The 15900-nt window shown below is 38.0% G+C and overlaps 1 protein-coding gene across 3 annotated transcripts in view; it reads right to left on the bottom strand.

The window, feature by feature from the left end:
- zgc:66433 (uncharacterized protein LOC321250 homolog) overlaps positions 1 to 15900 on the bottom strand; it is a 50027-nt gene that overhangs the window by 22280 nt on the left and 11847 nt on the right. For 2 of the 3 annotated variants that reach the window (XM_044363601.1, XM_044363603.1), the window contains exon 2: positions 1575 to 1648. In XM_044363601.1, coding sequence (XP_044219536.1) covers positions 1575 to 1648 — 74 coding nt within the window. Of the gene's footprint in view, positions 1 to 1574; positions 1649 to 6429; positions 6480 to 15900 lie in introns of all 3 variants that reach the window. The other variant, XM_044363602.1, reaches the window with a different exon arrangement.

Below are 15900 nucleotides of genomic sequence, written 5' to 3'. Positions count from 1 at the left end.
TCAATGAGAAATACTACACGTTTTCAGCAGCTCTAAAATAACAATGACTTAAAGAAAGAAGAAAACAGGCTCAAACTTGCATACTTTCTATTTAAAGACTCCAATCGCTCTCATGCTGCAGATCCAATTAACACATAGCACATTCTACCAAGCTCCAATCAGAGATAAGCTGTCTTTCTGGCACCGTCACTGGGTTAATGCCAGCAGATTGAGATGTACATGACTGGCAGACACCATGATCTGTGGAGTCATGGCTTCAACTCCATCATGTGAGGTCTGATTCCTGCGACAAACTACAAACAATCAGTTTTCACTAGTTTATGACTAAAGCTCAGACATGAAAGGCTTTTTTCATTTTGTTTTAGATCTTGTGCTCAAACTGTGTTTACAATAAGCCCAGCAGCACTTCAGCTGATATTCCCACTGTGGCCTCACCCACACAGGCATCTGTCTGACCTCCTGACGCACTTCTTCCTTGTTCCCATCATATCAGCAGCGTACGTGCTATCCATCTGTATAGACGGTGTGCGTGTTTGTGTGTATGAGAGGAAGATGATGATGATAATTTTCTCTTTCTTCATTTCCTGCCAGCACCAGTAAGGAGATCTCAATTGTTAAAGTCGGACTGATCTTCTCTGCTGTGTACTACCAGTCACCCTCTACTGATGCTGATATTGTTTGTTATTTTCATCCTTGGCAGAAATTGCAATTCCTGAGACACCATTCTGTGGGTCTTCAACAAAAAAGACCATCTCATTCCCACTAAGAGAGCCAAGACATTTGCAGAACTGACACCAATTATGACCTGGTATGGGTATGGAGAAAGTGACCCATCAAAACCTTTGGAAAAAATGATAAGTGTCTGCAGTCTGTGCAGAGTGCTTCTCAATTTCTCAACACAGAGGATTTCTGCTTACTGAAGTTTAAGGTTTCAAGTTTCTTGCTGCTCTTTGGAGCTGCCAGAATAAAACCAAAAATACATAGTAGATACATACACTTGTATGTTGTGTTTTTGAATGCAAAACACTTCCAAATGACTTATACTAATATACTGTGGCTATATGATACTGAAAAAATATTTCCCTTTTTAAATGAATATACAATAAGCAGATCTGTCCATGTCATTGGAGATACTAGTTAATAAGTTACTGTCAAATGATTTTAGTTTTTGAAATGTTCTAAGCTGTCACACCTTCAAAAGTATGAATAAACTACTGAATTTACACTTCATGTGTGGTCACATTGGAATATCATAATCAACAGATGGGAAGTGTAAATGTGACTGATGTTCTAACCCACATCCAAGGTTTCAGCATTGCAGAATAATACAATTTATTAAATATGGAAACTGAAATTAGAAGAAAACTACAGTATATACACTTAGCGATGGCATTTTCACTTTCAGCACACACTAGATGACTAAAGTTTTGATTTGAACAAAAAGGAAAAAGGGAAAAACCTTCAAATTGCCGACAAAAACTTTGCATGCAATGTCAGTAAAGAAAGACACCTTGGACGTATAATAATGAGTAAATACGAATCATTATTATTACACCATCCACTCTAAATGTTACCTGAGCACTCTTCCCCCACCTCAGCAGGCTCCATCACATCTGGGGGTCCTGATGCCATGGCAGCACTGTCACTGCTGTGATGGAGAGACAGAGACTGATGAGCATGATGTTCTTCAAAAAAGTGCAATAATTAAATGATAAAATAGTCAACACATGACTAGTTGGATTGATTTATGTTGTTTGTACAGAACAGCAGTAAACTGATAAATGCCAGAAAAGGTCAAAGCAAAGCAGGATAAGCATGAACTTCCAACAATGACACAGATAATTAATTTTCCCATAAAAATGTTTTTATAAACTTAAAATTCCCAACCCTACAGTTATCTTGGATGAATATGGAAAACAAATTTGGGTATAACAATAACACAATATTATCTCATAACAACATGACACTGCAACTGATAATACTTAATTAATGGCCTGTTTTATGTGTTGAAAATGTCTATTTTGTGTCTCCTGTGGCTGTATTTATCTTAATCTGTCTCTATCTCCTTATATCGCTCATATGCCAGCCTGACCACTTGCAATGTGATCAGGCTCGCCGGATTACAATGTGATTAAAGTCCCATTTGGGAGTGTCGTGACTGCTAGTAGAAGTGGCTTGGCAGAGGACATAAAATGAAATCACAAAGGGCTGCCCAGAGAGCTTCATCTGAAGGATGAGACAATAGTCTGCAACAAACCAGCACCTCATAAAATCATTTCCAAATCTGTTAATCTGAATGTGTTAAAATGGGTCTATTTCTTGTGTCCTTAAAAGCTGATCATGGGTAGTGTGTTTTAAATTGTTGTGATGAACTTCAATTTTCTATTTAAACTCATGTTCCAACTCAAGCTGTTATGTTACACTTCAGTCTGATCCCAAGCCAGTCTCCAGTCCAATCCTTCACTCTAATCCAAACAATCTCAACAGAGGCATCTCAGCTATGTTTCCACTGTTCTGCTCTGCTCTGCCATCCACTCCTGTCAGCTGAAATGGTAGCACCACCGGCAAATGCCCTGCAACCTCTACAAACTACAGGAATTCACATGTCAAACTGATAACTTGTTATTGCTCTCATCCTGCAGCAACATGGAGTGCAATATATTCTGACTGCTGAGTGAGCCTTGACTATATAGACAACAAGCTTCAGATATATACATTTAAAAAATATTAGAAATATGTAAATGATCATCTGCAAACCCCTTGTACATTTTTGAATTTGTAATCACTCACTTCACTTTATTTTACAGGACTATCATTGAGCCCTCTCCAGCAGCCAGAGCAGACAGGAAGTTTGAGGCCATGTGAGAGTTCAGCTCCAGCATGCAGAACCAGTTAGCTGCTCTCTCATACAGAGGGACCATTAATCCACCAAGTTTTACATGAATCCCTATTCTAGTCTCAAATCTAATTAGCTATGCACTGGATTTCCTGTGCAATTTGGCAGTAAGCTGAGGCATTATTGATATGTTTGTCAGTAAATTGACATCTCAGAATAATTATAGCAATGTGCTACCTGGCTGTACTACCCGGGTAAGGCCTGGAAACATCATTTCATTTCCCATTTCTTTTCTAAGAGGAAATAAACTTTGGATCAAATACTGTCCGTTATGTATATAAAGCCATCAGTTGCCTTTCCTTTCATATTTCTATGGTAACAAAGTGACATGTCCAGTTGATGGAAATCATACACTGTATATAACAAGGTAGACACTGGTAAAGATTTGTGGGAAAAAATCTATGTAATAAAACACAATTTTGAACAACAAAATTATACAACATATTTGATTTCAAGGTTAAACTGATGTTTAAAAATCTGCTAGGCCATGGTGAATCTATATCTATATCATTAAAAAGCTATGACCAGTAATTAAAAATACTATGGGGAAAATGAATACATGTAATGGTTTACATGTTTTGTAGGTGAGTTATCGGATGATGTCTTATATTGTATATTTTTGATGTTTGATATGTAGCGGTATCTTGTAATCACACGTGTGGACCAAATATTTGGAATACAAGGAGATAAAAATGAACTAACATCCAGAATCTCTTGAATCACTTCTACTGTATGTGCAAAACCTCAGGTTGATTCACAATACATTTAATTAAATGCAACCATTTAATGAAAATTAATAGATAACCTTCAACAGAAACGTGACATTAACCTCTCATATAATGTGAGAAATTAAATGTGGCTAATACAAGATTTAAGAATGTATAAAGGATAAAATGATTACATCATATGTATATAACTGATAACACTGGGATCAAGTCAAACCACTACTTGACTTATTAGTCAAGACGGACTAAAGGTCCTAAAATGCAATGAAGCTTCTGAGCTTGCACATCAACAGATGACAACTAAGCATACTGTACATTGATGACTGTTAAAAGCTCTGGGAAAAGCTACTAAGTTGAGATTGTTTTTGCAAAACACTACAATATGTTTTAATATGGAAGAAAAATGATTGTCTGCTCTTCAATTCCTTTTTAGAAGGTTTATGGACAGCCATGATTTCCATGTTTGCCGTTATTGTGAACAGGCTTGTTTCTTTCCATTAGGGAAGTGGCTGGAGAGCTTCTTGTCAACTGTGTTTACAATAAGTTTGTATTATAGAAACAGATGGAACATTCCACAACGTTTGTTTACATGCTGAGGGCTTTTCATCAGTATTACCATTACCTAATCATTAGCTATTAATCATCATATAAACCATCGTTAAATACTATGCTCATTTACAGCTCTATTTTTTTTAATGTGGACCCCACTAGAGTAGCTTTGCATGATTAACAGTTAAAAAAAACTCCTTATTTATCTTATATTGGCCCTTTATGCAGCCTCTCAGTTCAACCTCTGTCTCTTAACAGGCAGTTTTAGCTCCTGTCTCTTTAAGGTCCCCCTCCAAATGAGCCCACTCTGTTGGCCACACTTCTGGAAGTGGCCGAGGGGCAGCTGTACCAGGGTTGTGTTAAGTTGCTGCTAATGAAAACCCAACATTTCTTGCTTTACTGCTTTACAGTAAAAGCTTTCAGATGACTAAATAATGGGAGACTTTTATTTTTGAAGAATTTACAGGAAGTGACATGTGTTCTTCACCAAATTAGCAGAGCTTCATTAGTGGTGCTAAAAACTGGTCGAAACAACAACATATTGAGATATTTGGAGCTATTTGTTCAGTTAGAAATAATGCAGGGAGTAATAGTACAAGCAGAAACAGCCACAGTGATGATGATGTTTGATGAAGAGCTGCAGACGACTAGCACACCTCCTACAGGTAAACAACTTATTTTACTCTGCCTTGCTGTGTAATGGAAAAACACTCACAGCGTGCCAGCTCAACTTGAGTCATGGCTCAGCGTGACGACCCCCAGAACAATGGAAAAATGCCATAATGTTAGCAGAGCAGAGCAGTGAACTCATGTGCTGTGTGTGGAGCAGATGACCATATAAAGAAATCTGTCACAAGCCAACGTCAGCTTGAGCTGAAAGTAGAAAAAAAACCTCAGAAACTGAGCATTCAGAGCAGTCTGAAGCAAGTGCTTTTTGTCACACGGATAACTTCTACATACATTTACCTCATTATTTGACACTCTAGCCATGTTTAATATGAACATCTGACAGTGTAACATTATATATATGACTGAAAACAAGGAAAAGCATAATAGGTCCCCTTTAAAGTTATAATTATCACTATCTTTGTCACGTGCCATAGCCTTTCCCATCATCCCTCATCATTATCTTCTACAGCAGAGACAAAAATCTTATAACACCATGTTTTTACACTTCTTCAAAAAATTGTAATTTATGATATTTACATTATTTTAATATTGGCACAATTAGATACATGCCTATAAACACAGACACATGCTGCTGGTGTTGTTGTTCTTGATGTTGTTTCTGTTGTGAGCTGATAGCTCAACTGATCCATTTCCTGTGTCTGATGCCACAGGAAGACACTACAGCCAACAGTTCACCACATACACACACACTGGTTCAAGAGTCTTAATATCATCTATAGGAAGCAGATACAGATACACAGACAGAAACAAACCACCACAGACACTCATACAGGAAACAATGAAGTACTAGGGAGGGAAGGGAAACTGGTCTGAACACCCAACAACACACACTGGTTGGGAAAACTGAACATACAGACTAGCAATAGGTGAAGTTGAAAATATTTTAAAATGTAGGGAGCTAAATAAATTCAATGTGTACTGTACACAAATGTATAATAATGAAATGTTTGTTGAGATGTGTTTTGGTGAAACACTACAATATTACTGCCTGGTAAAGAAAGTTTTTGAAATTGGAAACATTAGGCTAGCTGATACATACAGTGTACAAAATGTACTACACAGCAAAAGTAGACTAACTACTTTAAAAAGAATCATGTATAATAATTGTATATCCCAATAACTGTGCGTTAAGTATGGTGCTGGTTAACTTAACTTTATTAGCATAAAGACTTAAGGTGGGGGAAAACAGCTAGCCTGGCTGTGTCCAAAGTTAAAAAATATGCCCACCAGCACCTCTATAGCTCATTAATTAACACATTCTACCACATTTATTTATTCTACACATAAACAGAAATGTAAAAATGTATGAGTTATGCACTGTACCCATTTAGTTAAACTAAGCTAATCTACTCTAGCTGCACACTTAATACACAGATATGAATGTGGTATCTATCGTCTCACCTAACTCGCAACAAGAAAGTACATTAGCATATTTCCTAAAATTATTCCTTTGAGTCAAGCTGAAGGACAGTTTGAACGTTATTTCATAGAGAGTGCAACTAAGTCTCAAAGGCTACTTGGTGCAGTCAATGGTTCAAGGTCAAGGGGTCAGGGGTCAAAATGACTGACCTTCGCCCACTTCCAAAGCTGGCTCCCCATGGTGACATCCTCCGCTTCATCTATGAGAAGGATGGAGGGATGACGGGGGAAGACAGGGATGAAGAGGGACAGAGGAGGAGTAAAAACAGAAAGACAGGAAGAAATATAGATGTGCAAAGAGAAGAGAAACAGCAGAACAGAAGAAGAGGATTGTAGACGAGAGGATGAGTAAGGGGCATGTAAGTAAAGAGCAAGGGGGAGTGAGAGAAAGTTAAGGGAGATAGTGAGAAAACAGAAGAACGAGGGACAAATAAGACAGAGGGAGGACAGGGGTCAGAGACAGGGGTTGTGGGAAAGAGCAGCATGAAAAGAAAGAAGAGTCAGTTAGATAAACAGACGAATATTAGGAAGAGGAGAGAGACAGGAGGGAAACAGACTTACAGTAAACACAGAAGCCTTTCAGTGTAGAGCAGTGGTGTGGTTTTATACCAAAGATGGTCAGAAGCCCTTTGTAAAATGATTTTCTCCCTCAGACACAAAGGCTACCAAAAACAAACAACCAAATGGCTTGAAAAAAGGCTCAGCAACAGCAAACTGATAAAAAATAAATCCAGTAAAGCTTGATTCTTACTAATGAGATTACCTTCATATTTTCCAACCTAATTCTGCATAATTTGGTGTATTTTTTTTCCAACCACATTTAAATATCGAGAGAAAAACTGTGCTTGCAGCAGGGCTGATTAGGTAGCTCTGCTACAGTAGCTCATACATGATTTCAGATTTTGCAATCAGTCAATTTAATCATCAAAACATTAAAACACAGATGTGCAATGGTAGACAGTTTCTGACACATCAAGCCTATTTATGTGTTGTTCATGTAACCGTCATCAGGTTTGTTTTTTTTCTATAATGGTTGATTAGCAATTTAGCTTACATCTTACGTCTGTTAAACTATTATTGAACAGGCTGTTTATTAGACCACATTATATTGAGGGCAGCGTTTCCAGATAGTGAAAACAAAATAATCATATGAAGACTCCAGTATCATTTTCAGTGCAAACTATTGTTTATTAAAATCCAAGATGTAGCACATCTAGAACTGAGCTCCAGCTACAGGCCAGTGCTAATTATGCAGCTACAGGACGCTCTGTGCATCCATAGCATGGAAGCATATGGAAGCATTTTTGTGCCATAAACTATACTCAACAAAACAGTTTAAAAGCTGAACCACACCAAAACGTAAGTTGTGAAATACAGTCACAAAAATTCTATAAATGATTTGTGAATGGTGTTGGCGGCTCACAGTCTCACAAGACCTCAGTTTGTGATGTGACCTGGGTCAGTTTTCCATCATAAATTTAGACAACATGCGACGAACTTTGAGGCTGGTTCCAAATCAGCTCATTACTATTTCACAAATATGGTGAAAAAAATATTTACATGTAAAAATTATGATGTATTTGAATTTTTTTTTATAATTATTGATTATGCATCTTACAAAGAGCTAAACTATCTTGCAAATACAATATTTAATGTACACCTAAAAATGCTGAAAGAGAGACGTTTCTAATTCTCTGCCATCCTCATAAATGTAAATGAGGGTTACAACATATAAAAACACCCTTTTAGGCAAAACATAACACTTAACAAGCTGCAGCTCCATCTTTACTTTGTATTCTCATATAAAAATAGAAGTTACATCATTTTGTAGATCTGATCTTGTTATTCTATAAAAATGCAAAACCACAACAGCCGTACTGGGGCCTTAATTGCTTATTTTCACCTTGCAATGTTATGGTTGTTTTCTTTCAGACCACTTTTACATTTTGGACTTGCATTGTTCCATGACAGCTTTTTAGCTGCTGTTTATTAACTTTGTGTTATTTAAGACACTAATCCTTCTGCATTACATGCAGTGTAAACACTCTCATGCACATCATTAGCTTTATTGGGAAGCTACGAATTGTGTGTGTGTGTGTGTGTGTGTGCGCGTGGTGTGTGTGTGTGTCAACCTCATTACATAACAACGGATTAGTGTACGAAGAGGTAATCAGACCAGGAGCGGGTCTGCTTTTATTAGACAGATGAAATAACCTCATTAACACCCACATACATCAGCCACACACACACACACACACACACACACACACACAGACACACACACAGACACACACACACACACACACACACCTCAGTACCATGACATCTGCTGTAAGTTAAAGGACCAGTGTGTAAACTTTAGTGGCATCTAGTGGAATGGGCTTGGAAGAAATGGAATATAATATTCATAATTATGTTTTCATTAATGTATAATCACCTGAAAATAAGAATCGCGTTTTCGTTACCTTAAAATGAGCTCTTTATATCTACATAGGGAGCGGGTCCTCCTCCACGGAATCCGCCATGTTGCACAGCCATGTTTCTACAGTAGCCCAGAACGGACGAACTAAACACTGGCTCTAGAGAGGGCCTTTTGCATTTTTTGGGAGTTTCATGGCCACCGTAGGTTCTCCTACATGCTTAAAAGGGGAGGGGGAGGGGTATTTAGTTGGTTGCAATCTGCAACCTCACCACTAGATGCCACTAAATCCTACACACTGGTCCTTTAAGTCTCATCCAGCTGATGTAGACAGAACACTGTCCAAATACAGACTCCACAAATCCATCATGACTGAACTGAACAGTGACATTGTCACCTACAGTATACCTACAGTATATGTGCATGTGTGTATATATATATATATATATATATACACACACACACACACACACACACACACACACACATACATAAAGGAGGTGAAGGACAGCTATAAACAAAGACTGAGCTCTTCTGTCATAGATAACTATAACTTGACTTTGTGCACGGGGCTCCTGGCTCCTGTCCTTCTGACGTAAAACAAATCCAATCTAGTTGAGCCTTAATCTCTGAATGGAGCCAGCATTACCAGACCCTTTGCACCACAGGCTTATGGTGCTGACTAATTATCTACTGTCAACACTGACAGGCAGATGTCTGACATAATGTCTGACTGTGACGACTCAAGATTCCCCAATAAAAGAAATTCTCAAATCAAAAATAAAATAAGCTTTTAATAACGCATTCAGGATTTTAAAATAATTTCCCTCTATACAGAAGTGTGTGTCTTCTAATCTAATCTAGTAACATAAAGGCTTCAATGGTAGGTCCCATTGGACTCACCAATTACAACACAAATCCACTCCACTCCAGTACTAATCCTTCTGTACCAGCAGCACTAAACTAGGCTAATATGGACCTGATTACATTACTACAGCAATTAGGGACCACAGAGTAAAGAAGGACTTACAATAAATCAGCGGCAGACACAGAAGCTAAGAGCCTAGCAAGGGACAAATGAACTGTGTACAGCTGCTTTTAACTGACATATTTTGCTTTTGTTAAAAGAGTTGTCCGCACAGTCCTATAACATTGTCAGACTCACAATGGACAGTTTTTAAAAAAGGATGAAAATCGATACAACAGAACTAGAGATATTGTCTTTTTTTTAATCCCATGCATTCTTCTTCCTTGTCAAAACCTGGTGCCTGCATTACCCACAATGCAGCTCAACCACAGATTTCTTTCTAACTCCACAGGTCCAGATTTCTATCATTTTCAAACTTGCAGTCTTCAACCACAGCCAACATTGTGACATCACTAGAGGCAATTGATCAGATTTCGCACAGCTCCCTCTGGAGCCACAAAACTTTTTTCTTTACAACTTTTCACAAATACAGTAGCACTCCCCAAAACCTGTAAACAGACTTTGATATATACAATTGATGGAGTTCCCCTTTAAAATATCAAAGATACTGTACATATATTTCGCTAAAAAGTAGAGCCAGGAAGGTAAATGTGTCCCCAGTTCCCATACTATATGTGTACATTTATAATGGGTGGAGCTCCCTTTCAAGTAAAACACCATCCTTTTTCCATTGCTGCAGATTTTCTGAAAGCTTTCTCCCTTAGATAATATGATTAAATTGCAGTAAAGATTTTCCAACAGGCTCACACAGAACAAACCCCTGAGCTGTGTGGTAGTACACAGTAAAAGCAGTGCTTAACCCAAGTCATGTGAGAGCTGTTCGTACAAAATGAGCCAACACAGTTTATGAATGAAATTCTGTTTTCTAAGGTACACAGTCCGTCCCCTGAAGTAGGTTTACTCAGTCACAGACTATTAGTGTGAGTTTTAGATGCTCTGCAGAATTTAACTTCTCAGAGTATTTGCCATCATACCAGGGGAACACCACAAACAAAATGATAACTGCGATTGTTCTTCAGTGTTTTCATACATAGGATGGACTGATAGCAACTATTAAAACTAAAGTCTCTTATTTCGGCAGCAAGGCTCACAATCAACATATCAACACAGAGTCCATGTGGGAAACCTAAAAGTCAAAGATCTATTTTTAGGTGCTTGGCCATGAAAACAAACTTGGGTCTCTGCATAGTGAGAGGAGATGAGAGGCCGATGAGAGGAAGTGCAGATGAATTGGCCTCGGTAATGTGATGTTACTGGGTCTATGACGAGCCGCAGGCCTTCAATTTCCAGAGAGAGAGGGAGAGAGAGATGCCAAAATGAATCAAGAAAGAATAGCGAGGCAGGAGAAGGATTTTTCCAGGCAGCTTAAATGATAAACTTGGCTGACTGGTATGAACCACTGAGTACAGTTATAGACATTGGCATGTTGTATATACAGACATAAGCAGCACGCATGTCAACTTCAAACTGTGTGCATAACATAGTGTACATCCAGTTTGAGCAGGTCTATATTTACACACTTTTGGCACATTTTATCACAAAACAACCTGATATTCTGTTAATTTGGTATAATAACAGATAAATTGATACATTACAATTATGATATTTCAGGTTCAAATCAAGCTAACCTTTGCTGAATCTCATATCTTATCTCTGCTTGTCACTCTCTTCTTTATCCTTCATTTTTCTCCACTGTGCACTAGGGTTACCATACTGACCGCATCCACTTCAAGTAATATATTCAAGTTCAAGTAAATGAAGCACAGTTATCGGTTCACATCAGAGATGGACCAAAGCGTTCTTTTTAAATGTTGTTAGCTGGTAGTTAAAATATTTTATGCAAACAGAGCAAACTCTCCAGTGAGCTGAAAATATATTTTAGCTTGTGGGAAGAAATATGACAGCGAGAGAAAATGTGGAGAAAATGCATTTGTTTTACATAAAAGTAGGGACTCATAATCAAAAGATGATGGTTTGTTAGTTATGGTTTGGTTAGAACATTTTGTAATCTGATATCAACGTTGGGCGAGTCACCAACCAAGCACACAAAATAAAAGAGTTTAACTCTGTTTTCGAAGAAAAAACATCGACTTCCAGAAGACGTCAAATTCAACGAAGAGGGGGAAATAAATACCGACCCTAAAGGGGAATGCTGCCTATTTTCTACAGTAAAATATGTCTTTTTTTGGTCATAAGCAAAGACGTTGAATCAGATCAAGAACTGTCATCCTGAGATCAGGTAACATGAGTTATTGTGCACCTCAGATGCTAATTTGGCATCTTTGTTTAACGCAAATATGGATTTTGAACTGTGAAAATCTAAAACCAAATTTTATTCAAGTGTATCCACTTGGATCAGACACACACTTTTGAAAAAGTGATAAGAAAAAGCAAAGTGTTCACAAAGACCAATCAGCCTTATGTACAGCAGGTAACACTGCTGGAATTTTCACTTAAGAAGAGAACAGTTTGACGTTTTGGAAAATATTTTTATTTGCTTTCTTGCCCAGAATTAGACGAGAAGATGTGAGAAATTAGATTGAGAGAAGAGTGATCTTACTTGTATTCTCAAATATGCAGTATTTCTTTACGGACCAGACATATCAGGACTTCAGACTTGGTCATTGATTTACACCACTGATCAAAGAAAAAGAAGCGTTTCCTGGATCTGGTTCAGTTTGTGGTGGATTATTGAATACTGCACAAGGTCCAGTCTGCCATCTTGTCACATGTCTCTCTGCATGTTATCTAATAAAACATTAATGGGGAACGGCATGTAAAAAAGGCAGAGTCCTTCCAGGATAAACATCTTTCTCTCTCCCCCCAGATGTTAAAAAGCTTTTACACAAGCTGTGTTATTGTCAAACCCATCTCCATTACTTGAAGGAGCTCAGTTTGAGCCATACAGCCATAAAAGGATATGAGAAATATATGAAGAATGTGTCCAGATAACACAGCTCCACACCAACATTTCTTTATTCCTTCCCCTGTTCATCTTTTCATTCTTTTTATTCCTCGTCTCATTATCTCACCATCCCTCCTCTGTCTTTGCTTGCTCCTCTGTCTCTCATCCAAGTCACACATACCTAACTGGGAACATGGCCATTAGGACCACAGTACTTCCTCTTGAGCCATTCAACCCCTGCATGGTCAGCAGGAGACGGTGACTAAGAGGGAAATTATTCATTCAATTTCACTCCTGAACTCTGAAGAATTCCACTGTTACTTTGACCTACCCAGAGCTTTCAATGCAAAATAAGGTTTGAGAAAGTAGCAAAACTAATTGGTATTAGTTGGTTTTCTCTCAGAGTGCGGCACTGTGGGAGGGATCATTTGTAATGAGCTATGCAGTTGTCATTTTTTTCTTTTTCTTTTTTTTTTTACATCCTCTTTTTTTTTTTTTAAACTTTATTTGGAAAGTTAAACTGGAGAGCTGACAGGAAATGAGGCGAGAAAAAGAGCAAGGATGATATGCAACAAAGGTCCCCAGCTGGAAAAGTTGCAATTTCAAGGTCAGCCTCCTAAACCCCAAGGTCACCACAATGTCCCAAGTGTGTTATTTTTAATAACTGCATGGATCAGACAGATTATACTACCACTTAACAAAGATCAAAATTCAACATATATTTATTGAGATTTTGGGTATGCACACTTCTAATGAAAATTTGTGCATTTTAACACCACCTTTGTCAACCCTGGAATAAAAGTTCCTATAACAACTGACTTCCATGAAAAAACGCTTTCTGCAACACACAATAAATGCATTGTTACTTTCTTATCTGTAATGTCGTCTTTACAAATTCCCATAAAATCTCACTATTTCAACAACTTGCCAACAGGCAAAACATCCAAGTAAAATTACCCTGACACTTGAACCTTGAGAATACCAGCATTGTGTGCAGCGTTCAAACATGATTTCATCCCATCAAGCATTTTAACGTGCCAGTGAACTACAATGACCTCTAACATACTGTATGATGCAGTACACCAGTGCTTGTTCACAACACAGTGCGTAGTTACCGACCAAAACCTTGCCTTGATAATCACAGGCAGGAGTAGCCTCCTACTATTACAACACCTTTAGTTTACATTTTACTTCATATCATTGATGATATCTCATCCCACTGCAGGTAAAGTAAACTGTAGACGCTGAGATAAGAAACTGTTGTAAAGAACTTCAGAGTCTCCAGATAAGCTAAAAAAGGGAGCTTAGTGTTTTAGTCCAGCATGCCTGGCTGTATTAATCTGGACTGGTACTGTAGTAATCCAGTAGGAAGAAGGTAAAACAACAGTGTGAAATTGGCTACAAGCAGAGACTTATAACTAAAAGGGTTGTGACACAGTCAGAGTAAAGTAGTCGAGGCCTGACTAATGTGGGGGGAAATAACAAAGGAATTAACCTTGTCATGCCTTAAATTTTCATTTCCTGCTGAAACAGCTGTATGTGCTTGATTGGTAGATGTATATCTAGAGTGTTTCCCAGCCAGTATTTTCTCAAATGCATTTTGCGTCAGTGTCCCTCAAATCACATCTCTGATACTTAATCAATTTCATTAAGAGCCTGAATGAAAATGTGTTAGACTTGTCCAGCTGTAATTCCCTCCTTGTTGCCTGAGCTCAATCAGGTTCAAATTTTAAATTTTTGTTGTAAATACCATTATTGTCCAAATGGACAGTAATGGTATTTGAAAGAAGCTTTTTATCCCTGAGGTTTGGTCACAAATTTGAAACCATTCTTTTAGGTTTGGGGTTTCTCTCGTCTTCCAGCTCTCCTTCTGCCACATTATCTCCTCCATCCCTCCTGTTTGAAATGGGGCTGTGCTCTTAGCAACAAGCCTTACATGGACTCAAGACAGAAACTGACCAAACACTCTCATCAGTCACTCTGCAGTCTACATTCATTTACAGCTGCATCACCATTCCTGCTGAACAAATGCAAACTACCAAGGTTACATAATGACTGCTAGACCAGGGAAACACAGGAATTGATGGGGCCTGATGGGAAGGAGAACACATCCTCCACTGCAAGTTTCCCATCTACTTAGACCATAAAATTCAGGTGGGCTCAAACTGAACCTGCCTGATTTGTGCTAAACCAAGACTGAGATAGGAAAGGGTAACAACTGTTTCTTCTCCAAGGATTTTAGCTGATTTTGTCAGCTATTTTTATCAGCTAGGTTATTGAGCTAACATTAACTGAAAAGTCTCTGTCTCAAGCTGACTGTGTTGCTTATAGGTTTCTCATTTTAAATCCAAAGGTCAGCATTTAATTTAGGCTTTCTTGTCCATTCAAATACTACATTTCACTTATGTATTTTACTTAGGTAACTTTACAAAAGAAAAAGCTTTCAGGATATGTTGTGTTTAGCACATCACCAAACAAAGACAAGGACAAAACTGCTAATGTTATCCTACATTTTGATAGAGTTGTGGGGAAATACTTCACAGTATTTATCATGTCACCTGTAACACTAAAAATAAACTGTTAGCTAATGACATCCACTTTGGTCTTAGTAGTGTTACAAACACTAACACAACAGTAGTGTTACTGTAACTAGGTAGTTAAGCTAGTTAGCGAGGCATGCTGACATTTGCAGCTTACGTTAGGGCAGATAACCACAACATTTAATCCATTCTTTACATTTTTGCTCTCATATTTTTGGTTTTGGAAAGGCTAATAAAAGACACCACCCTCCAAGCTTTTTGTATATCATGTATACAATGTGCTCTTTGTGCCCTGTGAGATTCCTTAAACGACTTGAATGCAAAGTCTATCAAGACCTTGACTTCACTGTAGAAAATACAACCTTATGATTTGAATTTAAAGGCAGTATCAGTCTTAATTTTGCCTGTTTGTAGTAACAAGTCCTACTTTCTATGAGTCAGTTCTGAGATAACAATAGTGGTTCTTTAAATGTATCTGTGTGTAACTTTCTTGCAGCTCATCCCCATCTCCTTCGTATTCACTTTCTCTCTGTGTGTCACATACACAAACAAAATGTTTGTCTAAGTCAACTCTGCTGAGTGGGCCATAAAAGCTTGTATTGTTGTCACATCGTGAGACTGAAAAGACAAAGACAAAGTAAGTGGAAGGGGGTATCAGTGCACCCTACACCACATCTACACAGCTCTGCTACAGAAAAAGATACTTTACTGTAGTTAAAAAGCTAAAGGCCCTCATTATCCTAACCCTCTGTGGTCCAATCACACTGCC

Source organism: Thunnus albacares, chromosome 10, assembly GCF_914725855.1.
Source record: "Thunnus albacares chromosome 10, fThuAlb1.1, whole genome shotgun sequence".
NCBI lineage: Eukaryota > Metazoa > Chordata > Actinopteri > Scombriformes > Scombridae > Thunnus > Thunnus albacares.
Note: the sequence above shows the minus strand (reverse complement) of the source record. Positions and strands in the feature narration are given on the sequence as shown.